Source organism: Sus scrofa, chromosome 1 (assembly GCF_054392235.1).
Source record: "Sus scrofa isolate SSC_HxYL_T2T_F1_AM1 chromosome 1, Sscrofa_HxYL_maternal_Yorkshire_Landrace_v2.0, whole genome shotgun sequence".
Classification (NCBI taxonomy): domain Eukaryota; kingdom Metazoa; phylum Chordata; class Mammalia; order Artiodactyla; family Suidae; genus Sus; species Sus scrofa.
The window spans coordinates 172,503,407-172,529,651 of record NC_139383.1 but is presented as its reverse complement, the minus strand read 5'-3'; the positions used below and the strand labels follow the sequence as shown (position 1 = coordinate 172,529,651).

Below are 26,245 nucleotides of genomic sequence, written 5' to 3'. Positions count from 1 at the left end.
ACTAGGTCTGGAACTGAATGCAGTCCTGAAGAAGACCAACACACTTACTGCCATTAGGGGGTGCCAGAGCAAGTCACACGTCCAAGCCCAGGTCTGGTCTGTGGACTTCGGGTGCTTAAAGCAAGAGTTGAAGGGAAGGGAAGAGCCCAAGTCTGCAATAGACAAAGAAAGATGGCTTGTCTGAATTAGCAGAAGAGTTTCAGTAGAACTGTTTCCACACTTTACTGTATTTACAGTAGTTTTCCCTCAGTCTCACAGTGGGAAAAACTTCATATAAAGACTCTAAAATAAGCTTTCAATAAAATAAAATAAAATAATCTTAATTACACTGAGGGGAAAGGACTTTTCTCTATAACTGAATCTGGAGAGATAAATGTTGAATGCCCCTTCAAAGGCCCAGGGTACAGAAAGTATTTAGACCAGAGCATTTCTTAGGTTAGTTGTTCATTCATCAAATACTTATTGAGCATCACTGTGATCCAGGCTCTTTGCAGACTCACAGAGGAACAAAACCAAGCTACTGTGTTCAGGCAAGCTCACCGCCAAGTGGAGGCAGTAAGCCTACCTATGATCATCCGACCATGGAACATTTGCTTACTAATGAGCAGAGCCTGGGAACCCGGGAGGATGGAGTCCAGGCCAAATGTGGGCTTCCCCCTGCCTTGATTTTCATTTGGGTCATTTCCTCAGGATACTATTACTCAGAGTTTCCTGGTGGCCTAGCTCTTAGGGATGTGGCATTGTCACTGTTGTAGCTCAGGCTCAATCCCTGGCCTGGGAGCTTCTGTATGCCATGGGTGAAGCTTTAAAAAGAAAAAACAAAACAAAACAAAACAAAAAAATGGTAGTATTACTTTATTTCTTTGGCTAATAAGTGATCTTGAAATTAGCATTTGTTTTAACCTTCTAGACAGACACATGCATAGAAATAATACTCTTCTAAGCCCAAGAATACTTGGTCATGCAATATGCACATGTAATCATCTAAGAACAGCACAAATGTATTGAATCACCAGATATCCAGAGAAAAATATATGATTTCAACTTAGTATTAAAAACAGCGTTGACAGGAAACACCAGCAGGAACCAAGCAACGAGACACTTCACCAGCACTTGGTGAGAAATAGCCATGAGGGAACACACCACACACCCTCAGCTCTGGCAGCTGAGATGTGGGCAACAGCATCCTACCAGCTTCTATTTACTGTTGCATCGCCATGGCGCCCATCCCCTTTGTATCCATGGCACTGAGAACCTTGGGAATTGGGCCAGTGACCACTGTTCATATCTGAGAACAGGAGCAGGGGAAGGTTAGGTAACTCTAGAGAGGTGTGTAAATAGCAGTTTGGGGACAGTTTGCCCTTTCTGGTAGACGCAGCCTAGGAAAATCGGTATAAAAGCTTCATCTATTATATGGATGCCATATGCCTGTGAAAGGAGCCAGGAGTGCAGTAAAACTATTGTTAGCTCTGTTCACACGCAACAGAAACTTCCTGCTCCAGCCTCCATCGCACCCTACAAATGGGCAGGGACGCTTCCGAAAACCCAGGTGGGGTGAGTGGTGGCAGCGGTGGTGGTGAGAAGGGGCAGGGGGCGCTCTTCAGGAGGGAGGCAAAAGTACGGAGGCTGGATCTCGAGGACAGTGGTCCGTGGAGGGGGAAAGGTCTGAGAATCAATCAGTGGTGCCTTGCAACCCGGATACCAACCCCCTCCAGCAAAGCCCACCCTAAAAACATCCATTCTTTGTGCCCATCCCTCTCTACCCTGCCCCCCACCCCCCATCCCTAGGGTCAGGCCGCGAGGTCACTGCCTCCCCTTGCAGGACCTGAAGGCAGCTAACGCGGGAGGTGCTCTGGTGAAGCTGGGGAGCTAGTTCACTAAATTGTGTTCGAGCGAAGGCGTCGAGGGTGGGAAGAATTAATCCAATGAGGGGGAGGCGGATGGGGCTAGGAGTGAAAGCAAGAGGGGACAATGTACACTCAGCCTTTTCATCGCTCGACGGGAAGATGGATGATTTTCGGAGGCCGTTGTCCCAGAGCCCCGGCTCGCTATAGGGAGACGTCAGAGCGCTCGGGTCCGCGGTGGAGGACCCCCCCAGCGCCCCCGCTCGGGCTTGCATATAAAGTCGGGGCGTCGTGGAGGCTGCAGCAGTGGTGCAGCGGCAGCGCTCCTCCGAGGTCCTCCAGTCTTTCCAGCGCCAGGAGAGCGCACTCTCCGCGGAGCCTCGCTTCCCGCCTGGACCATGCGCGGCCGCGAGTTCCCGCTGGTCCTGCTGGCGCTAGTCCTCTGCCAGGCGCCCCGGGGACCGGCCGCCCCAGTGTCGGTGGGCGGAGGGACCGTGCTGGCCAAGATGTACCCGCGCGGCAACCACTGGGCGGTGGGTGAGTGTCCGGCGCGCTCTAGTCCGGGCGGGACCAGCTAGCCACAAGAGCGGATCTCCCCATCTCTCAGCGTTTCTGCGGCTCGGCGCTGCGGGCTGGGTTTGCTGTGGCCTTTCTACCCAAACGCCAATGCAGTTCTCTCCAAACTTCACCCTACCCTTCTGCATCCTGGGAAACCGTCGGTCCCTCGGCAGAGGCAGAATGGTCCCTCGGTCCTTTCCCGCTCTCTTCCCTCTTCCCCAGAATACCCGAGCCTGCGCACAGTTCTCCAAAACCCAAACCCTACGCGGAGATCACCCTCCCTCCGCACCTTCCAGCACCACCTTTTGTTCGCCTGTTTGGCACGGATTCTTTTCCTGAACAACTTTGGGGAGCTGGGTCCCCAATCACGTCTCGGAGTCCTTGTCCAGTCCGGCCGCTGCGCCTTTGCACCCGGCAAAGCTACAGGTGTGGGACCTGGGGCGCGGCGCCCGCCCTGGATTTCAAATCTGTTGGTCTTTCAGCGCCTGAATCCCACCTCTGTTTAGGGCTCGCCTGAATTTCCTCAGGCCTTCTTTGCTTTGCAGCTATTTTCTTTTCTCTGCGCTTTTGAGCAACCCTCCCTCTTTCTATCCATCGGGCTGTGCGCTCCGGGAATCGCGCCTGGTCTCCACGCTGATCGCAGGTCGCTTCCTCCTGATTCCTCGCTTTTCGCCGCCTCTCTTGACCGAGAACTCGTCTTCTCCCTTTTCCGCTATCTCCTTTCTTTTTTCCCCTGCCCACAAGTCCAGCTTTCCAGGTGCGGGCACGGGGGTTCGCTCTTCCTGGCCCCGAAACCACCGTGGCGTGGACCGGGTTTCCGGCAGCGGAGCGCGCACCCGCCGCTTCCCCGCAGCTGGGAGGCAGGTGGCCGCCCCGGGGCTTCGCGTTTCTCCAGCATCACCCCCGGGCTCTCTGGCAAATAATGCGAAGCTTTCGACTTCCTCAGACACCTCCCCACCCAGCCCTCTACAATAACCCTAGCATTCCCAGGAGAGATGGTCGATCCCTAGAGAGATTTAAGGAGGTGTGTGTGTGTGTGTGTGTGTGTGTGTTTCACGATTTCCTTAGTCATCTACTTAGGAGGGCGGGGGGGCGGTTAGAAAGATAAGATACTTGCTAATTCAGCTCTCAGAGGATTCCAGATTCTCCGCGTGAAGATAAGTATGACTTTAAGGGAAAGGGTGAGGCTAGAACACAGGTCCTCAGCTCCTCTTTGTTGCCTGTGTTTCTGCCAGAGATCTCGGGTTGCAATGGAGTAATTTTCATTACAACTGAAGGCATCTCTGCAACCCCAGGGATGAAAGTATCTGTCACCTCTGAGGGAACCCAGGAGCCAGGAGCCTAGTGTGGAGAGGAGAAATTGAGATGGGTGAAAACCCCTGAACTTCAAGAGAGAAGGATACTTAGAAGGTGTTAAAGAGGCCAAACCCAGAATTGACCTCAGAAGGGCCCCTGGGAGTTTAGATCAAGTGGCCATTGTCCAGTCCAGCCAGCAACCAGTGGGCTGGGAAGGTGAAAGGAAACTTCCAGATTTCCAGTCTCGTTTTGCTCATCCATATTTTTGGACTAAAAAAGGCCTGCTGCCCTTTGCAGGTACCCTTGCAGGCCAAAAGCAGGACAAGAGAGTTAGCTGGGAAGATAGATCATGTTATTTCAATGCAAGCCACACCTGATTGCTGTGGTTCCAGAGCACATTGGCCACAGGTCTTTAGGGTGTCTGCCACTGAATCACCCTTCATGGTGGTACCTGGGCATTCCCAGCCCAAGAGTTTACTGACTAGTGGCACCCCCCAATTATCTTATTCTCTTATTTGTTCTCAAACCCGCCCTTTCCCTTGTTTCTCCTTGGCTGGCTATGCAGCGTTGATGGGAAAAAAAAAAAAAAAAAAAAAAAAAAAAAAAAAAAAAAAAACAAGGAAAAGAGGGAGGTGACATAGCAAATCGCATTTGGGTGTATGATGATGTTGCCATACAGAAAAAGTTTGCTTCAAGTGGCCATGCCCTCTGTTGGAATGTGAGCATTCACAGGCATGCATGACATGCTACATTTTAAATTGTGCTTTCCGCTATCCAAAGTAAATGCCTGTCCTCCTCAATCACTGAAGACAGGCAGTTTAGTCTTAATTAAAGCAAACTAAAGCTACATATTGCTGTCCATGAAGAAGTTGTCAGCACAAATTTGCAGGTTCGTTAAGTGAATTGCCTCTTCCAGCTGAGAGAAATATGAGGCAGCCATGGAAAACAAGTTAACAGACTGAAAACCAATTCTTATCTGGCTCAATATTTGTAGAAATGTTTTTTGTGTGAGGAAAATATAGGTCAACATGCACACGGGTAACTATACCCTGTGCTCCTGAGATATGTTTCTGGTCGTGGCGCTAACGCTGAGGTGAAACATGTCATGGCAAGTTGAATCCTGAACATCAGAGTTCAGCCCCAGAATGGCTTTACATAACCGTGCTGCCCCAGAGCTGTGAAATACAGTTGAAGCATCACTCCAGAAAAGCTAACTCTCAAAAGTATCCAACACTTTCTCTCTTAATGGATATTTTTCAAAGTTAGCATAATCTTCAAGTTTGGAGTTCAAGAAAATTCTTTTCTGTTTCAAACCTGCCATTTTAGTGGTGTTTTTAAGTGATGAAAAGGACAAAAGCTTCCCTCCCCACTCTGGGCAAGGCTTTATTTTTTCAAGTGCCTGTCTTTTGTCTGTGCTGAGATCTCCATTATTATGATATGGACACATAACAAATGATGATGGGAGAAGAGAGGGAAGTGGGCATATCATCCATGTTGCCATGGAGACGACCACTATTTGGGTGCCAGTAGCTAACTGAGAAGTGCACTAGGACCCTGGAAATGTGTGCTTCAATTGGGATGTTATAGATGGCACACCTTCCTTAATAACCCATCTGTGGGTCTAGGGGAGGGTATCTGAACATGCAGCCACCAAATCTGCAAATTCAGTACAAGGTCCCAAGGATCTATGTTAAATCACTCACAGAATGGAGGCCTGCTTTATCCTTCCATTTTAGAAAAGGCCACAAAATTATCCAAACACGCAAAAATGAAATTCTTATTTGTAAAAACATCTTCATGGTCCCTACGCTTCATTGCCAATAACACCTTTCTCATTTCCAGCATTCTAACTAGATGACCGAGGACAAGAGTAGCTAAGGTCATTAGTGGAGCATCAGATTCTAATCCTGCTTTCCCATTATCATGATTCAATTTCCTCCATATTAACAAAGCCAAATGATTTGCTACTTCCTGGGAAGTTGTGCAACATAATCATTGTGACGGCTAAATGCAAGGTTATTTAGTGGATATCTGGGCACCAAGTTCACCAGACAGATAAGTGAGAAGCCAGTCTTTCAAAATTCCAACTCTTCAGTTGGGACAGTGTCCTTAAAAGCGTCTCAAAATTTCGAGAAGTGTCAGCTTCTAAGTAACCTGGCAAGGCTCACACTGCAGGGCACTAAAAGTTCATTTTCAGGCTCCCCAGTATTCACAGAATCAATTTTTCTGTGTCACATAAAGAATCATGACATAGTGATATAGGATTCCCATTCCTTTTTGATAACATTAGAAAGCCTTTTGTAGACCTTATCCTTATTTCCAGACCCCAGGATGCTTTCTAATTGTCTTATATTCTTAGGAAGTTCAAAGACACTTCAAAGCAGTATAATATCATACAGTCTGGACTGTGAGCTGATTTTAATCCTGGAATCTTTACTTGCATGTTTGTGACATTTGGCATGTTTCATTTTTATCAAATTTATTATGGTGTGGATTGAATGGAATAATCTGCATTTAAACATCCTGTGAGCAGTAAATTGCAATAAACACACAAGCAAAAAAAATCATGGTGAGGGCTTCTCTCTTGGTGGATAGAGCTGCTGGGAAGGGGCCTCCTTCCATTTTAAGTGACTGTCAAATATTATTTCCATGATGTTTGCCTTAAATACTTCTAATGCCAGTCAACTTTGGAGCCCCAGATAGCTCTTTCTTTTAGAACTTGAAATCAAAAGCAGCATAGTTTTGTTTTGTTTTCTTTTTAGGGCTGCACCTGCAGCATATGGAGGTTCCCAGGCTAGGGGTCCAATCCAAGCTGCAGCTGCCGGCCTACACCACAGCCACAGTAACACCAGATCTGGGCCTCGTCTGCCACCTACACCACAGCTCACGGAAACGCCAGATCCTTCACCCACTGAGAGAGGCCAGGGATCAAACCCACAACATCATGTTTCCCAGTCGGATTCGTTTCTGATGCACCATGACAGGAACTCCAAAAGCAGCATAGTTTTATTATTAATGGTAGATATTTGAAAGTGCTATAAAACCCAATGACAGAGAAAGGGGGGGAGAATCAACCGAAGAAAGTAAACAAGATAATGTCAGTATATTTAAACCACGGGGTAGAGGGTTAAGAATGCAGTTCTTAGATTCCATAACCCTTTCTGACCCAATGGCTATCCCATTTCTATACAAAATTTCCATGCTTTTAGTCGTTTGGCCTCCTGCACAGCATCTTTTATTTGTTTACATGGCAAGTGCACATCCCTGGAGCCATTGGCTGAAAATCCTGCATCTGCAATGGCTGCAGTGTTGGTCAGAACTTGTCTTCAACTTGTTTTTCATTACAAACTGTCATTTCTAGGTGTAATTCCTAGGTGTAATTTCTAGGTTCAATCGCAGCTAAAATTCTAAGAAAGTTTAAAATGACAAATTCCTTTGGTACATTTGTGTTACAGATAAGAGAAAAGCAACACATTTTTAATCACATAGAGAAAAGCATGGTGACTTTTCTTCTCAGGAGCAATTCAAAATTGACAGGGAAGATGTTCAAACTCCATGATTCAGCTGGGAATAGAATTCTGTGCACACAGAATTGGTGATAGAATTTCAGATATGAAAGTCTTCTTAGACGTCATCTATTCCTATCTGTTCATTTTATTGTTGATAAAATTGAAGACTGAGGATGCTAAATGACTTGACAGAGGTCATCTAGCTAGTTAACACAGGGGCCAGGACCAGATCCCAGGGCTCCTGAGTTGCCGTTCTGAATTCTGCCCACTCATTATGCATTTTGAGCACGGAGCAAAATCTGTCAGTCATTTAGGAACTAACCCCTAATAATAAAAATGCTATTTATCCCTCATTTAGCAGGAAGCAGGACAAACACAATCAGTGCCCTTTTAAATTTCTCATTCATTCATTCCCCTAAGGTTACAATGTTGGCATTCTCTTTTTCTTTTTGTTGGTTTTTTTTTTTTTTAGGAACCAAAGCATATTTTTATTTTATTTCTTTATGATTACGGCATCAATAATCATAACTGAAGTGTAGTTGGTGTACAATATTATATAAGTTACAGATGTACATTATAGTGATTCACAATTTTTAAAGGTTATACTCCATTTATAGTTGTTATAGAATACTGGCTGTATAATGTTTTTGTTTTTGAACAGGACACTTAATGGGAAAAAAGAGCACAGGAGAGTCCCCATATGCTTATGAAGGAGGAAACATGAAAGAACAGCTGAGGGAATACATTCGGTGGGAAGACGCCACAAGGAATTTGCTGAGCCTCCTAGAAGCAAAGGGGATTGGAAGCCATCAGCCCCCTCAATGGGAGCCCCTGGGCATTCGTCAGTCTACTTGGGATTCAAAGGATGGCAGCAACTTTAAAGACATGGGTCCAAGACTCAAAGGTATAATGAACATACTGGGGAAGTGGGAGTGGGGTGGCATGGGTGGGATCAGGAGGTGTTTGGGGAGAGTTGGAAGGGGAGGGGACGTTTGAGCAGGGAAGAATAAAACTGTTTAGAGGCAAGCCTTCAGAGCAACCACATCACGTAAGGAAAGTGGGTGGCCAATCCCCATACTAGTTTTTCTTTTCAATGTCATAGATTATTTTTCCTCTTAGCACTTTAAACTCCAGCTTAGGAGTTTTGTTAGCAATGGTGCATTTTTAACTTGCCAGATCCTACCAAAATATTTGAATTAGTTAAAATAATAATTAATTTTGGCCACATCTGTGGCATGTGGATCGAACCCATGCCACAGCAGTGACCCAAGCCATAGCAGTGACACCAGATCCTTTAACCGCCAGGCCACCAGAGAACTCCTAGCTATTATTTTTTATCTTTCTTTCTTTTATTTTTAGGGCCACACCTGCGGCATGTGGACCTTCCCAAGCTAGGGGTCAAATCAGAGCTGCAGCTGCCAGCCTAAGCTACAGCCACAGCAACTCAGGATCTGAGCTGCATCTGTGACATATACCACAGCTCATGACAACACCAGATCCTTATCCCACAGAGCAGGGTCAGGGATCAAATATGCATCCTCATGAATACTAGTTGGGTTTGTAACCTGCTGAGCCACAACATGAACTCTTTTGTTATTTTTGATGAATACTAGTGGAAGGGTCTATTCACAGATGCTTTTAGAAGAGAGCATTCTTGTTTGCTACTTTTTATGCAAAATAGTACTCCTTTACATTTGTTCTAAGATAACCTAGTTCAGGTCTCATCCTAATACTTCAAAACTTGGTGAAAATATCTCAGGTCAGCTGACTCGTTCTGTACATGATCTTATTTATAGAGGATGAGGAAAAAGAATTATACCAAATTGGCATTGTTTAGACACAAAGACAGTAAGTGACGTAAAAGGGAGTAAAGCTTCTAGGAAGAAAGCAGGGCAACTGAAAACGATGTGACTCTCATTACCTCAAGACAGTTCTGTGAAATTTATAGTAAAAGGCAAAACTAATCATGGCAATATGACTAAAAATAATAACCACTAGCTTTTTTTTTTTTTTTTTTTTTTTTTGGTCTTTTTGTCTTTTCTGGGGCCTTTCCTGCAGCATATGGAGGTTCCCAGGCTAGGGGTCGAATCGGAGCTGTAGCCACCGGCCTATGCCAGAGCCACAGCAACGCGGGATCCAAGTCGCATCTGCAACCTATACCACAGATCACGGCAATGCCGGATCCTTAACCCACTGAGCGAGGCCAGGGATCGAACCTGCAACCTAATGGTTCATAATCGGCTTCATTAGCCACTGAACCACAATGGGAGCTCCAAAAACCACTAGCTTTAGTGAGTAATTTCTATAATCCAAGCACTAGATAAGACAGTTTATCTCCATTTCCTCAGGTAATACTGCATTCTGAGGAGGAAGATTCAGGATGATTCTATTATTCTCTCCACTTTAGAGGTGAGCAAACTGAGATCCCTCATACAGCTTTTCAAGAGAAAAGCCTGTGCTGTGTGCCTTGGACAGTCTGCTGCCATGCAAGGCATCTTCTGGGAATGGTCCTCATTGATCTTAGATATGAAGGATGCAGGATGCAGTAGCGGCCTTGTTTCTCCCGGCTTCTGGCAGTAAATGATACTGTGTTTCACTCACAGACCTTGAAGAGCTGGGAGCTCACTCACGCTGTCTCTCTTTCACAGTGGTTAACCCTGATTGATGAGCCCTTAACAGAGGCTCGGGGCTGGCTTGGCCAAGCCTCGGCTGGTTTCTCCAGAGGGAGCCTTTATGTTTCACTGCTCTTCTGTCTACTATGGGTTCTCTACGATCAATGCAAACAAAATTTCATGTGTTGCATTAAGCATCTAGAGAGAAAAGCTCCAGTAGCCTTTATTCAGAAAGAAAATCTGTATTAAGTCAACCAACACAGAAATAAGCACCAACTTTGTACAAAGCCTTGAGGGAGTGATTCTCTTGTCCACACCTGTGTTATACAAGCACACCTGTTTGTTAATGCACAACATGACTCTGAGGGCTCTGGGAATTTGTCATTGACTTCTTGGCCCCTGGCTGGGCTGGCCTATTTCTGGTCAAGTCCTTTGCTGAACTTCCTGTGGGTGGATGTCCATCAGTAGTGCCTTCTTCTTGGTCTCAGAAATAACAATGATCACTGCCACAAAACCCTCTGAAATAACTTGACAAAGACGGAAATGGACTTACCCTCATGGCTCATTTGTAAAATACCTCCCAAACCCTATTATGTTATTAAGCTGTAGTGCATCTTTTTTTGTTTGTTTGTTTTAATTTGGAGGTTCCCAGGCTAGGGGTCAAATCAGAGCTATAGCTGCCAGCCTACGCGACAGCCACAGCAACACAGGATCCTTAACCCACTGAGCGAGGCCAGAGATCGAACCTGCAACCTCATGGTTCCTAGTCGGATTCTTTTCTGCTGTGCCATGACCAGAACTCCGTATAGTGCATCTTTTTGAACCAAAAAACAATATCCACTTTGAGTTGTTTTTTTCCCCCTACACCTAATTCTGCATAACTTTGAAATGTTTTGAAAAATTCAACTCCTGCCTCAAGGATTGAAATCTTCCTACCATCTTTAGAGGGATATTCTGTAAGCAACCCAGGTGGCTAAGTGGGTTAAGGATTCAGAGTTGTCACTGCTGTGGCTCAGGTTGCTGCTGTGGCCTGGTTGATCCCTGGCCCCAGGACTTTCACATGCCACAGGCATGGCCCCCCAAACCCCCAAAAGAATAGCTCCAAAAAGGTCTCCGAGTGGCAGTGCTAAAGGATGGATTGGGTGGGCCTCACAGAGAGTGACTGCTTTAGGGGGACGATATTTATCAGTGTACCACGTGAGCTGAAAAATTAATCTTTTATAATCAGGCCTTGGGAGTTCCTGTCGTGGCTCAGTGGTTAACAAATCCTACTAGGAACCATGAAGTTGCAGGTTCGATCCCTGGCCTCGCTCAGTGGGTTAAGGATCTGGTGTTGCCGTGAGCTGTGTGTAGGTCGAAGACGTGGCTCGGATCCCAAGTTGCTGTGGCTCTGGTGTAGGCCGGCATCTACAGCTGCGATTAGACCCCTAGCCTGAGAACCTCCATATGCCTCGGGAGCGGCCCCAGAAATTGCAAAAAGACCAAAAAAAAAAAAAATCAGGCGTTGCTTTTTTCTATTATATGTTTTTATGCTTTGTTCTTCCTTTTACAAGTTTAGAAAGCTCATCCCATCTCATCCCACCTCGAACTGAATAATTAGCCATTGCACCCATTGGTACCATTCTTTCAGCTATATCTCCCAGTAGTATGAAAAACAAAACTCAACAGTTCGTTTAGTCTTTGCAGAGACCAAAACAGCTGATCACTTCTCTTGCTTTGGAAATTCCACCTCAAGAAAGTATGTTGATATGAAAATTGCAAACACCCTACAATTACCTTATTCACAAAGAGGCAGTAAGTACCAAGAAAATAAAATTTCTATCAGAAATCCCGATATGTCTCAGCTTTAGAGAGAAAGTTTAATAATTTAGTCGGGCATTACTAGAGTTAGCAGCAGGGATTTTCAGGGGCTGAGGACTTTTCTTAAAATTAAAAACTATCCACATAGGCTCCCCTCTCCCATTTAATAATAAAATCGTCCTGTTGCCCAATCTTCCAGAGCCCTACCTAGAAACTGAGCATCTTCCTATGTTTTGTTGACAAAGAGATTTACTTGATTCAGAAAAGATTCATATAAATGTGCACTGAATCTAGACCATTGTAACATGGCAAACAAGCTTCAAAACTTTTTAACAATTATGGCCAATAATTTTCAAGATTAACCTTGTTTGCTTGTTTGTTTTGCTTTTTAGGGACAACTCATGGCATATGGAAGTTCCCAGGCTAGGGGTCTAATTGGAGCTACAGCTGCACCACAGCCACAGCAACATGGGATCTAAGCCACATCTGCAGCCTATACCACAACTCACAGCAATGCCGCATCCCCGACTCATTGAGAGAGGCCAGGGATCCAACCCACATTCTCATGGATACTATTCGGATTTGTTTCCAATGTGCCACAACGGGAACTCCTCAAGGTTAATCTTAATCTTTAAAGTCTACCCTTCTCACAAAAAATTAATGGAGGTCACAGATACGGTTCAGATCTGGCATTGCTGTGGCTGTATTGAAAGCTGGCAGCAGCAGCAACTCTAATTCAACCTCTAGCCTGGGAACTTCCATATGCCACAGGTATGGCCCTTAAAAAAAGAGAGAGAGAGAGAGAGAGAAAATCAATAGAAATATTACACTATGGTTTCTATAACATGAAACAGTGTTTGGGTCAGCTCCAGGGCCTGATCTTTAATCCTGAATGTGGCTGTGGATTGTTTTGAGTTGCAGTGAATCTAAAGTTGGTCTTTGGGTTCCATTTGTAATTTGGACCCAGTGTATTGTTTTGTTGTTGTTGTTGTTTGGGTTTTCTTGGATGTGCCAGAGGCATGTGGAAGTTCCTGAGCCAGAGATCAAACCCAGGCCACAGCAGCGATCCAAGCCACTGCAGTGACAATGCCAGATCCTTGACCCATTGCGCCACAGAGGAACTCCTCAGTTCATTGCTTTTTGCAGTCTAGGATTTTTTTCCCCTCTTATTTAGTGGACATGAGAAAAGGGACCTGGGGAGTGTGTCACAGAGGGAGTTATGAAAAAGAAATAAATGTACAAATTTGCCTTCACTTTTAAGGGATGCCTCCCACTGTTCCATCAGATCATCACAGAGACTAGAAAGGTTTTATTTCCTCATACGTGAAACGTTCTAAAGAAAGCTCCAAATATAGGAAAAGCAATATACAATCAAGAATAACTAGGAGTCCCCTGATGTCTCAGCAGGTTAAAGATCTGGTGTTGTCCCTGCTGTGGCATAGATTTTATCCCTGGCCCGGGAACTTCCACGTGTGATGGGCAAGGCCAAAAAAAGAGAAAAGAATAACTAAAAAGCTTCTGATGACCCTGACCATTTCTATGAAGGAGCAGAGGGAAGCTGGCCCACACCTCAATTACAGCTCCTCCCATTCCTAACCATAGACCTCCTCTGCCTCCAGGCCCTTGGCCTTCCAAGGTTACATGATTTGCCTTTCCCTTGCCACTTTACTTCCATTTGCATGAGCCAAACTCTCAGATTCAATATTTTGAGCCAATGCGGGGGACGTCCCACATCCTCAGCTGGCCCCTTTTTTGACCAGTGGCTCATACTGTGAGATGGATGGATGGCAGCATCTTCAGGCAGGCTGGCGACCCTTAAGAGTGCAGGCTGGTCCTGGAGAAAAGTAAAGCTAATTGGCCTGTGTGGGAATTGAACCCCAGGCTCTGGCTTCATTATCACCTGGTCACATAGTTGAGCCACAGAGCAGGTAATAACTGAACTGAGAATCTCAGTAATTCCTTTATTAGAAACAAATGGCTGGTCTGGACATTGGGGAACCTGAATTGCTAGGTGATCTTGGAAATTGTAATAAGTTCTTGACTGGATGAAAAGTGTTTTCTCAGCTCAGTGGGTAAAGGATGCTATGTGGGATCAAAGAAGTGCTTTAAAATTAGAGCTACTCGTCCTTTCTTCAGTCTTAGTTAATTTGAACAGAAGCCACAACAAGCAAACCACAATCAATTTAGAACTGGCAGAAACTTAAATTAGAGCCTCTTCCCAAGTTGCCCACACTACTACCATTTACAGTCATGGTTTTATAATGTGTAATTGTGTGATTCATAAACTAGCTTTGATTTGTGGAATGAGGCATTGCCAAAGAAGCAAAGTAACAATTAAGGTTCCACATTCCCTAACAGTCTCCCACCCAGCTGCTACTTTAATAACAAATTCCTGGGCGTAATGCATACATTTAATTTCCAATGCTGATCAAAATCTACCTGTGCAAATGAACTTATCTGTGAAACAGAAACAGACTCAAAGACATAGAGATGAGACTTGCGGTTGCCGAGGGGGAGGGGACCGGGGGAGGGGTGAATTGGGGGTATGGGATCGGCAGATGCAAACTATTATACATAGACTCAATAAACAAGGTCCTACTGTATAGCACAGGGAACCATATTCAATATCCTGTGATAAATGATGATGGAAAAGAATCTGAAAAAGAATGTACAATATGTAAAACTGAATCACTTTGCCGTACAGCAGAAAATAACACATTGCAATGAACTATACTTCAATAAAATAAATCTGCAAAAATTTTTTTTTTCTTAAAAAAGAATATGTATCTGTATACCCGTGCACTCATACCAGGGTACAAGTTGAGATAGTATAACAAAAAGACCTGCAAATTTAGTGGTTCCAAAAAAAGAGGAAGTTAATTTCTCTCTTGGGGGACAGCTGTGGTCCTCAAGCATCCAAATGCTGAGTCACCTGGAGGACTCAAGGCCGCAGCTCACTGGGTCACTTACCCAGAGTTTCCGGTTCTATAGGTCTGGGGTAGGTGGACCTGAGCATCTGCCTTTCTACCAAGCTCCCAAGTGATTGCTGATGGTTTGTTGGGAATGGGTTTACTTCTAGCATTGGACTTGGGCCTCACTCACCGCATTTGCTAAACTCTTTCTAATATATTTTTTTTAAGTTGATGGACTCTCTGCTCCAGGTTCTCAGCATGAAGGAAGGATCCCCCAGCTGAACTGACAATGACAATGGTGAATCTCTCTCAAACAAGAAAAAAACCAAACCCTTAAGACACTGCATTCTACGGACATCAGTCCCACTGGGTCATCAACAAGTTTCCTTTGTGCAAAATACTTAACTATTCTTGTATCTTTCAACTTTGACTAAAGTCATGATTTTCAAGCAGCATCTTCTTGTTTGAACTTGTTTGCTGTGAATAATTGTCCATAAAGAGTCTTCCAATGAGCTCTCTTTACATGTAGGCTCTTTGTCTATTAGATTCCAGTCCCCAACTGCTTACCATTCACAATAAATCTTAAACAAATTGTCCAAATGGCAAGTAGTTCTCTTATTTCAATTCTGAATGAGGGGACATTGCTTAACACTGAAATGAACAAATAGCTTGATGATGAACTTGTGTGCTCATTGATGAAGGCAGGCTGAATATTTTAGCTCTCCCCTCTGAAAGCCACTTACTGAATCCTTATAGTCACACAGCCTTTCTAGAAGCTACTACAAGAAGCCGAAACTTGCTTTACCATTACCATCAGATGGGCTAGTTTGAACAGAGAGTCTGGCCTTCTCATCACGTAATAATTCCCATTGCTTCTGCCCTTACCACAACCAGGTATTTTACTGATGTTATTGATATTCTCCTCATTACAGTTTTATAAGCTGAGAACGATCCTTCTCACTTGATAGTTGAGGAAGCAGAGAGTTAGGTCAGCTGATTTGCCCAAGGTCACATAACAGACAGAACTGGATTTTCTGTAGCATTTGACAGTTTTTCTCTTACCTCATTTTGAGCCTCTCTTTCAGTATATTTAAGCCTTGCAAGCAGCACTGTTTGTTCAAAATCCCCAAATCCCATTGCCAGCCTGGGAGGTGAAGCAGATCCCCACAGCCAGACTGAGTCAGCTCCACAGCAAAGGGAGAAGATGAGTTCGATTCCCTTGCATTTTCAGAGAACACGGCCTGGCGGTTCACAGCCCTCGCCAGTTCCCTTTCCATCAGGATATTCACACATTAACAGATTTTAAAGCTTCTTGCCATATGTTTAGATTTCCTTCTTTTGGAGAAATCACATTTGAAACAGTGGAGAGGTTTATCTTGCCTTTGTTTTTTTTTTTGGTTTGGGTTTTTGTTTTTTGGCTGCACCAGCGGCTGCTCCCAGCCCAGGGATGGAACGTGCGCTGCACGTGCAGCCTGTGCCACAGCTGTGGCGACTCCTGATCCCTAACCTGCTGCACCACAAGGGAACTTCTTATCTGGCCTTTGTTTTGATGATCAAAGAACCACATAAGATAGGCTGCATTCTATTTTTTTTTTTCCAACCACATTGATTCACAGCTTACACAGAGCCAGACTCAGGGAAAATATGTGAGATGTGTTTTCAATGTCATACTGCCTTCCTCTTCTTGGGACCCTCCTGGACCTCTTTCCTGAGAACTTGATCCTGAGCTGTGTCCACTAAAGCCTGCCATACAGCTAATGATGAAGGAGTAAGCCCTATCACAAGATTTGCCCTCCAGTGGGACACTCATAAAGATGAACACAACCTTCCAGATCCAGGGGACATTTCTCTAAGGGTGACATTTCAGGCAGGGATAGGAAGGCAGTGCTTCTGGAATAACCCCATCTTGGTTGTTTCGTGAGAGTAGATGTGATCGTCTGAGTTGCAATCATTTTTTAACTCATGCATTCCGGCCAAGACGCAAAAACTGCTCTCTCAAAAACTCTGACCCTTGCAGGCTCCTCTGTAGCAAGCCCAGGTCAAGATCAGAATCCCTTTAGTTAGGAGATAAAGCTTTCCCTACACGGAGATCTTTCTTGAACCCTTGTTTGCAAGTGGAGTCCCGTCACCTATCTGTGTGTACCTATTGGGTCTGGGAATTTTCAGCTGCAGTTAACAGCATCCACCTTGAGTTGTTTAAGTAGAAAAAACTTTTTGAGAGCATAGTAGTTGGGAAGACCAGAGAAATAAGCTTGCATATTCAACACTCAAGGCCTGGTCTCTGATAGGTTGATGAGATGGTTGACTTGGGCTTCACTACCCTGGTAGCATTCTGCAGAACCGCTGGAGTTGGTACTCTCTTCCACTGCCTCTGCCACTCCCGGTGCCTGCAGCATTATGCCCCCTAAACTCTTTTCTGCCTTTGGTTTACTTTCAAATCAGTTTTGAATATCTGTGCCTGATTGGTGGAACCTAGATCACATGCCTGTATCTAGCAGGGTGGGAAATGTAGTTTGTAGGACTCTACTTTGGGAATATGGGACTAAAATTGTGGGACCCTATCAAAAAGAAGAGAGCATGTTTAAAAGATACCGTCAGCCACAGGTAACAGATATACCCAGCCCTTGTACTCAAAAAAGAATTTCCTCTTTGATTTCTGCCCATTCCTATTCCAGAGAACAGTTAACACTCAGCCTGGGGTTCTGGGAAAGGAAGAGCCTGATGGTTATTCCCTTCAGCACACAGGTTAGGTGTGTGCATATAGCAGGAGAGAAGACTGCTTTTAAGAGGTGACAATATCTAGGAATCCTTGCAGCAGAGGAAGATAATCAAGAGGAGGAATCCAGGAGTTCCCTGGTGGCCCTTTGGTTAAGGATCTGGTGTTGTCACTGCTGTGGGCTCTGGTTACAGTAGTGGTGAGGGTTCAATCCCTGGCCCAGAAAAGAGGGAAGAATCCAAAAGGGAAGAAAACAATAACTGCTTTCAAACTTATTCTTTAAAAAGCAGTCTTAAAGCTCCCGTTGTGGCTCAGTGGTAACGAACTCAACTGGTATCCATGAAGATGTGGATTTGATCCCTGGCCTTGCTCAGTGGGTTAAGGATCTGGCGTTGCTGTGAGCTGTGGTGTAGGTCACAGATGCAGCTTGGATCTGGCATTGCTATGGCTGTGGCTTAAGCTGGCAGCTGCAGCTCCAATTCGATCCCAGCATGGGAACTTCCATATGTTGCAGGTGCGGCTCTAAAAAGAAAAAACAAAACAAAACAACAACAATGATTAGAGGAAAAAAAACAACAGTCCTTTTTTTTAGGGCTACACAGTGGATTGCTCTGGGTAATTTAACAGTCTTTGCTTGTGATTAGAGATTCAGTAGCACACTAAGCAGGCATTTCAAGCAGGGCAGTACAATTTCTAGCCCCACAATGCCCACCTCCCCATTCCTACTGGGGATATTTGTTCAGCACAGAGCATTTTAACCTAGCTCAGATGCATAGGGTGTAATCTAAGTAAAAGGCGGGATTCACATCATTCGTTTACTCAGCCACAGGCTGCTTTAATCAGTATGAGATAGCTCTTCAAGGGAAACTCACAACAATAAACCATTGCCATTCCCAAAGTAGAAAGACCATGTGAATAATGCTGCAACGAATGTGAGAGAGAAGAGAGCTCTTCAAGGTACTGACTTCATTTCCTTTGGGTACCCAGAAGTGGGACTGCTGGATCATATGGTAGTTCTAAACAGGGCCCTACTTCACTTTGCCCTGTGATCAGACCCATTAAACTAATTAATGGGTGATGAATGAATGATTCCATATGACTCTAGATGGAAAAGAAACTATTCCAGACCTTCTGGAATGACCATTATACCAGCTAGGATACATTTGACTATTGGTAAGAGAAAGCTGCCAATTCAAATTGGCACAAAATATGTTATTTCATATACCAGAACCCATATACCAGAGGGAGGTAGAATTTAAAGTCGTTCAACTTAATTCAGTGAAACAAATACAAATCTTTTTTTTTTCTTTTTCGGCTGCACTCAAGACATATGGAAATTCCTGAGCCAGGGATCAAAGCTGAGCTGCAGCTGCAATCAATGCCACAGGTACAGCAATGCTGGACCCTTAATCTGCTGTGCTAGGCCAGGGATCGAACCCATGCCTCCACAGAAACAATGCCAGATCATTAACCCACTACTCTACAACAGGAACTCCTCAAAAATAAATCTCTAGTGATAAAGATCTTTCTGTCTTCCCACTCTGCCATCAGGGTTCAGACTGGTCCTTAAGCTGACTTGCCTCATCATCACAAGATGGCTGCTGGAGTTCCAGGTGTCACGTCCAGATATGACAACATTCAAAGGAAGAAGAGAGGCCATTTCTTTTTAGGCTTTACATTATTAATAGTGATAAATCCATTCCTAGAGGTCACCAAATCCCTGGCACCTCCATGACAATCTGGATCATATGCTTGCCCTAATCCTATCATTAATGAAGAGAATCAGAACACTATGATTGACCTCACCAATGAGGATTCACCAGTGATCATGTGTGAGGAGGGCAGGAAGCTAAGCAAAGTCAAGACTCTTTCAGAGTCCCCATTGTGGCTCAGCAGTTTATGAACCAGACTAATATCCATGAGGATTCAGGTTCAATCCCTGGCTGTGCTCAGTGAGTTAAGGATCTGGCATTGCTGTGAGCTGTGGTGTAGGTCACAGATGCAGCTTGGTTTTGGCATTGCTGTGGCTGTGACATAGGCTGGCAGCTGCAGCTCTGATGCAACCCCTAGCCTGGGAGCTTCCATATGCCATGAGTGCAGCCCTAAAAAGAAAAAAAAGACTCTCTCAGTAAGGAAGGAGGGTGGGATTGATATGGGCTGGATTTCCAACAGCATCTGCATCATTTCTTGCGATCTTACAGAACCCAAGCTCTAGCAGGATGGCAATTTCAAAAATTAGTCACTGATATTAAGTGTAAACATGCTGCTCTTTATTCTATCCTCAGGTGCTCATGTAAAGTCTTCCAATAGTTTCAAGACCATGAGTCCTTTAGAGCAAGGGACAGTCCTTTTCTCTTGCTTGAAACATCTACTGTGCGATTGCAATTGACAGGCCTCTCCTCCCTTTTGCCTTTCTCATCCTTCACTCCTTCCTTCGTCTTGTAAGACAAGTGGCTGTTACTCTAACAACATAATAGCTTTGACTCCACTGATGAAATAAACAGAAATGAAAAGTAAATAGAGAGCTTCAGATTGTACTCTTCTCCACCTGGCAATGTCCCAAGATGCTTCAGCTAGAGATGGCCTCAATGGATAGTCTGGGGATTAAACTTGAATTTGAAAAAAAAAAAAAAAAAACAGACAAGATTATAGAGAAGAAGCTTTTTTCTTTTCATTTAACTTCTGGGAAAGGAGGGAGAAAAGAAAAGTAAATAATGTGGAAAACAATTTAACTTGTTTTAATTTAATTTAACTTAGAAGTCAGGAATTGGCAGCCTGCTAGTCAAATGTTTGTCTGGACAGTATCTTAAAAATTAGAATTAGTCACAGACATTTAAATATCAAGGGATTTCATATACAAATCCAAGATGCAAGCTTTTGCAAAATCGGAGGATTTACCGCTGGGCTTGCTTTCTCTGAGAACAACCAGTGTCTGGGGCTGCTCTGTGTGTGGGACTTAAATTCTCCACTTTGCCACAGACCCCACCGCACCCTAGTGACCCTGCCTCTTTTGTTCATTTATATTATCTGCCTGCCCACCCTTTTATGATCTCAGGTTTTTCATGTCAGGGATAAGGGGACTACTCCATGCTTTGTTCAGCAATATTGTTTCAATTCCTGTTCATGCTTGTGATCCTCTAGTTGTGTATGCAATGTTTTAGAAGGGGATTTATCACATAATATTTGCTCTCTCCTGGCTGATTTTGAAGATTCATTCCTTCCCCAGCTGGTCACTAGCATAAGTAAAGAAAGCTGTTTAAGAAGCAGCATAATTGCTAGGCAATGCCATTCACGCTGCAATGCTACTGGTGAGCCTCATGGATCATTTTAAAGATCTGACTTTACAGGTCATGGAAGGTTTTAAGCAGGAGAATTTAATGATCTCTTCTGGGCTTTGAGATGCTCCCTCTGGGTGTGTGGCTATTGGGCTGGAAGGCAGCAAGGATGCACACAGATAGAACATTCAAGCTGCGTGGCAGTAGGAAAACCATTTATTTTCATTAGGAGGATGGTGAATTTCCTTTTAGATTCACTGAGAGAGCATAAGCAGAGGAATATTATATTTCAGGCTTGAGCTTATCAGCAAATTAAAAGCTTGTTTTGAGTGTTGGCCTTCTGGTTCAGCAGGAAATATGAAGCCAACTGATAGACCCTGGTTGGGGTCTACAAAAAACTGAATCCATCTGTCACCTCGACAATGACGTAACTGCCATGGATTTCCTTTTCTCTACTATAATCTGGAACCACGTGCTTATCCAGCAGTGCTGGAAATGAGGCAGGCTCTGAGTTACTGTGGTGACCCACCAGGCCACCGTCAGAGTCTTATTGTTACCTGACTGGCTGGTATGTTTGTAAGACATTTTCTGTAAGTTTAAAGTAATACATTGCCTCCTCTTTAAGTGACATGGTTGGGGTTGCTTTTTGCTTCTGGCCAATTCAAAATGAAGAAAGTCAGCCCACAAGGTCTGTGGCCTGTCTGTATTCTCAGGCTGAAGGTCAGATCTTTAAAACGATCCATTGCTCTGCCTGATCTGGCCACTGCCTCCAGCCTCACCTCTCACCACTGTAGACTCATTGGACCTGCTTTAATTTCAGGGGTTTGCCAAAATATTTGCTGCCACGGGGTCTTTGCACCTTCTGCTGCCCCCTTTTCATCTTCATATCTTGGCTTAAATGTCACATCCTCAGAGAATCCTTCTCTTCCATCACTGTTCCACCCAGATAGGTTAAACTCCTCCTTTTTTAACTGAAAAATTTGAGATAATTGTAGATTCATCTACAGTTGTAAGAAATAACACAGAGAGATATATTGTATACCTGGCCTAGTCTTCCCCAGTGGTGATATTTTGCAAAATTAGGGTACAATATCACAACCAGGATATTGTTATTGATATAATCCAATGATTGTATACAGATTTCCTTTGTGTGTGTGTGTGTGTGTGTGTGTGTGTGTGTGCATTAAATCTTATACACTTTTTTTTATTTTAGCTTTTTAGGACCACTCCTGCGGCACATGGAGGTTCCCAGACTAGGGGTCTAAATGGAGCTGTAGCTTCTGGCTTACACCACAGCCACAGCAATGCAGGATCCAAGCCATATCTTCGACCTACACCACAGCTCAGAGCAACGCCGGATCCGTAACCCACTGAGCGAGGCCAGGAATCAAACCTGCATCCTCATGGATGCTAGTCAGATTCTCTAACCACTGAGCCATGTTGGGAACTCCTAAATCTTATACACTTTTATCTCCTGGGTAGGATCATGTATCTACCACCACAGTTAAGACACTGAACAGTTTCAACACCACAGAATCTCTCTTGTTGTCCTTTGATAACTCTCTACACTGCCTCCACCCCTCAGCCACTAATCTGTCCTCATTTCTAAAATTCATCATTTCAGGAGTTCCCGTCATGGTGCAGTGGAAATGAATCCAACTAGGAACCATGAGGTTTCGGGTTCAATCCCTGGCCTCGCTCGGTGGGTTAAGGATCCGGCGTTGCCGCGATCTGTGGTATAGGTTGCAGATGCGACTTGGATCCTGCATTGCTGTGGCTATGGTGTGAGCTGGCAGCTACAGCTAAGTTTAGACCCTTAGTCTGGGAACTTTCATATGCCACAGGTGCAGCCCTAAAAGGACAAAAGACAAAAAAATATAATAATAAAATAAAATTCATTTCAAAATATGAATGGAATCAAAAAGAATGCAGATCTTTGGGAGTTAGCTTTCTTCCCTCAGCATAATTCCCAGGAAATGCATTCAAATTGCTGGATCCAGGTGCCCCATTGCCAGTCATAGCAGCCAAAGCTATTGAGTGCCCCACAAGTTTACACAAGCTCAGTGTTTGTATCTTTGTAAGATACCGGTGTTCATGAGTGGGGTTCTCCCACCATATTTTTGTTCCTGATTGGGGAGAATTGGAAACAATTCACGTAGCAGCGTGATATTGCAAAGTGATCTGAGATGGCTCATGGGTACGTATCCTAGTGTCAGCCACTGGAAATCAGAAGGATCCCCAGCTCTAGGTTGCATTTCAGAAGCTGTTGAGGACTCATGGCCTTCAGGACCATAGGCACAAGCTAGTGGGTGATGATTGAGTAGGAAACAGAATGGGCAAAGGAGAAGAGGGCAGAGGCAGAGCAGAGCCGGCCTGTGGGATGTAGTCTCAGAGGTCCCACAGAAACCTGCCCACCGTGAGAGGCCACCAGGCCATCATCCTATTTTAATCCCTGACGCTCAGCACACAACTTCGTATTTCAGTGTCCCCCATGAAAAAGGCAACCCATCTTGGAGTTCCTGCTGTGGCACAGTTGGATCGGCAGCATCTCTGGAGTGCTGGGACACAGGGTCCATCCCTGGCCCTGCCCAGTGGGTTAAGGATCCAGCATTGCCGCAATTGCAGCTCAGAATGTGATCCCTGGCCCAGGAAAGAAAATCACTTGTCCTTAATGTGTTAACCCCATAGTCCAGGTGGAGAAGACCTGCAGAGGTAAAGGGTTTCCTGGGGAACAGCCTGCCTCTGCCCCCTTCTCCCGAGGAGACCCTCCTTTCTCGGTTCCCCTCCCCGCCCTCAGGATGAACTGACCCTGACACGCCTTCTGCCCGCCTCTCCATCTTCCTACCACACACCCCCTATCACACACCCGACTGCGTGGCTCCCTTCCCTGTTTTTATTTCTCCCCCTCCCAGTGCCAATCCGTCCTTCTCCTCCAGCACGGCAGCCACTAGTCACCTTCTTTGCCATTGGGCACTTTACCATGAACTGCTTCCCCTTGGCTTCCAGCCTCCCCGATGTCTTGGCCTTCATCCTGTCTCCTGGCCTCCTCCATGTCTCTCCACAAGCTCCTCCTCCTCTGTGCTGAGGCCTGGGCATTCTCCAAGACTCCCTCTGAGGTTTTCCTCTCATCTGTGACCCTCTCTGTAGCAATCCGCTCACATGATTTTGAGGTCCTTCACAAGGATCCCAAATTCCAGCTCAGCCCAGATCTCTCCTCTGAGCTCCCCTATTTATTTATTCATTGGCCGCCCCATGGCATATGGAGTTCCCAGGCCAGGGATCAGATCTGAGTTGCAGTTGTCTCATTACAGCTGTGCTGGCAGGGGATCGAACCTGTGTTCCAGTGCTCCAGAGATACCCCAATCCCTTTGTGCCACAGGGGGAACTTCAATTCACTTTTAAACTGAGTGAGACAATTTGAAGTCCAGCTATTACATATAAAGTAAGCAGCAAATTGACTGTAGTTCTGATCTTCTTCCTCTCATTCTCTCTCTCACATTTTGGTAGTTGCATGATTTTTATAATATTAGTACAAGTGACATTTACGTTCTGCTCTGTCATATCAAGTCCTACATTCGCTTTATCTTAGTTTTATATGCTTATCCACAGGTCTTTTGCTTGGTTTTCTCTGCTACCTCTTGATTAGATGAAATCTATCATCTACTGTTTATCTTAAAAAGTGCTCTTAAGAATGAAGAACATTCCTTGAATTTTTAAAAATTTTATGGTCACACCCATGGCATATTGACGCTCCCGCAAGATCCAAGCTGAGTCTGCAACCTACACCATAGCTTATGGCAATGCCATATCCTTACCCCACTGAGTGAGGATAGGAATTGAACCCGTGTCCTCTGGATACTAGTCAGGTTCATTACCGTTGAGCCATAATGGGAACTCCTAACCTTATTCTTTGACAAAAGTTTTCTGCAGACATAAGACAGGTGGAGGTCATGGGATGGGGGAAGGGCCACAGGGTCCTGCTTTTTTTCAATACCACGTTCATACAAGAAGTCTAGCCTGTGGGACTCTTTAAAGATGTGCCTTTGACTTCTCCTCTACCAGGGGGGTGCATGAATAGACATCAAACTTGGAAATTCCAAATAGATTATCTTGTTCACTATTTCAGAAGAACCCTTAACATAGATGATATTGTGCAAATTATATACAGATTAGTAACTTGTGGCAGATAAACTAAGACCTAGTTCAAGGGCACCTGGTTTATCAATCAGAAAAGCTGGAATAAAACCCATTCTTTGAACTCCAAGGTAAGTTCCAATTTACTACTTCACAGTTGTCTCCTACAAACACACCTGAGTCAAAATGATAATTCCCTTCCTGGGACAGTTAATGTCTGTTCTAGGAAGAAAGTGAATGAATAGGGCAATTCTTAATCTCCTTTCCAATCTTTGAGCCTCTTTTTTTTTTTTCCCCTGCACCTGTGGCAGGCAGAAGTTCCTGGGCCAGGGAACTGAACTGGAGCCACAGCAGTGACCTGAGCCACAGCAGTAACAACATGGGATCCTTAACCCACTGAGCCACCAGGGAGCTCCCTTTGAGCCTTAAGTATCATTAGCATCTCAGTCATTGAAGGGTGGCCAAAAAGCTCACTGAGATTCAAATATCTTCTCATCAGATTTCTTATATGCCTAAATTCCACTAATAATTTTACTATTAATGCTTTGGGTTGGTCATTGCACCCCTAGAAATAGACTCTTAAAATGTAAATATTTGTAGGTAGGTAATATATTAGGATATTTAAGTCACTAATACTTTGGTGCATTCCTTTAATATGTAATATCTAACGGTAAGACTAAACTTATTATCTATTTGCTGTGATTTGAAGGATACCAGGGAGAGCATACCATGTATCAAATTTTTTACTGCACAGGCATCTAAAATTCTACTATTCGTATTATGTGTATGTATATATATATATATATATATTTTTTTTTCCTTTTTGTTGGCACCTGCTGGCATATGGAAGTTCCTGGACCAGGGATCGAATCCAAGCTGCACATGTGAGCTATGCCAGAGCTGCGTCAATGCCAGATCCTTGACCCACTACACCAGGCTGGGGATTGAACCTGAGTCTCAGCAGCAACCTGAGCTGTCAGAGAGACAACACCTAATCCTTAACCTGCTGCACTTCAGTGGGAAAATCCAGTAAAATTTTTAATTAATAAAATTTGAATTAAGACTTGTCCTACTTTAATACTGACAATATTGTACTACAATGATCAAACTTCTCAACCATTAAAAAGAGAAGAATTTATGTAATGTGATAGAGGTGTTAAACATTGCTGCAATGGCAATCATGTTAGAATATATAAAGTTATTAAATTAACACATTGTACATATTAAATTTACATAATGTTACATGTCAAATATATTCAATTAAAAAAGGAATTTCCCTACTTCAGGGCTCATTTTATTTTAAAATGCAAATAATGGAGTTCCTTCAAGGCTTAGCAGATTAGGGATCTGACGTTGTTACTGCTATGGCTCTGGTTATAGCTGTGGCTTGTGTTTGTTCCTTGGCTCAGAAACTTCTGCATGCCAGGAGCATGGCCAAAAAGAACCCGCCCAAAACAACAAAATAAAAGTAAATTAAATTAAAATGCAAATATTTCTTCATGAAAGCGGAAGGTTAAGGCACTCATTCTTTGAATAAATCAATTTACAACAAATCCCTTCCCAACCTGAATTAAGGAGGGGCATAAGAA

At 44.3% G+C, this 26,245-nt stretch overlaps 1 protein-coding gene across 2 annotated transcripts; it reads left to right on the top strand.

Annotated features, from left to right (window-relative positions):
* The first annotated feature begins 2,146 nt into the window (after nucleotides 1-2,146).
* GRP (gastrin releasing peptide) lies at nucleotides 2,147-15,125 on the top strand. 2 transcript variants are annotated; one of them, XM_021075305.2, is made up of 4 exons: nucleotides 2,150-2,381; nucleotides 7,869-8,111; nucleotides 9,556-9,616; nucleotides 14,760-15,125. In XM_021075305.2, the coding sequence occupies exons 1-3, from the start codon at nucleotides 2,243-2,245 to the stop codon at nucleotides 9,570-9,572; spliced, it is 399 nt and encodes a 132-aa protein (XP_020930964.1). In that variant the 5' UTR covers nucleotides 2,150-2,242; the 3' UTR covers nucleotides 9,573-9,616; nucleotides 14,760-15,125.
* Nucleotides 15,126-26,245: the final 11,120 nt, after the last annotated feature.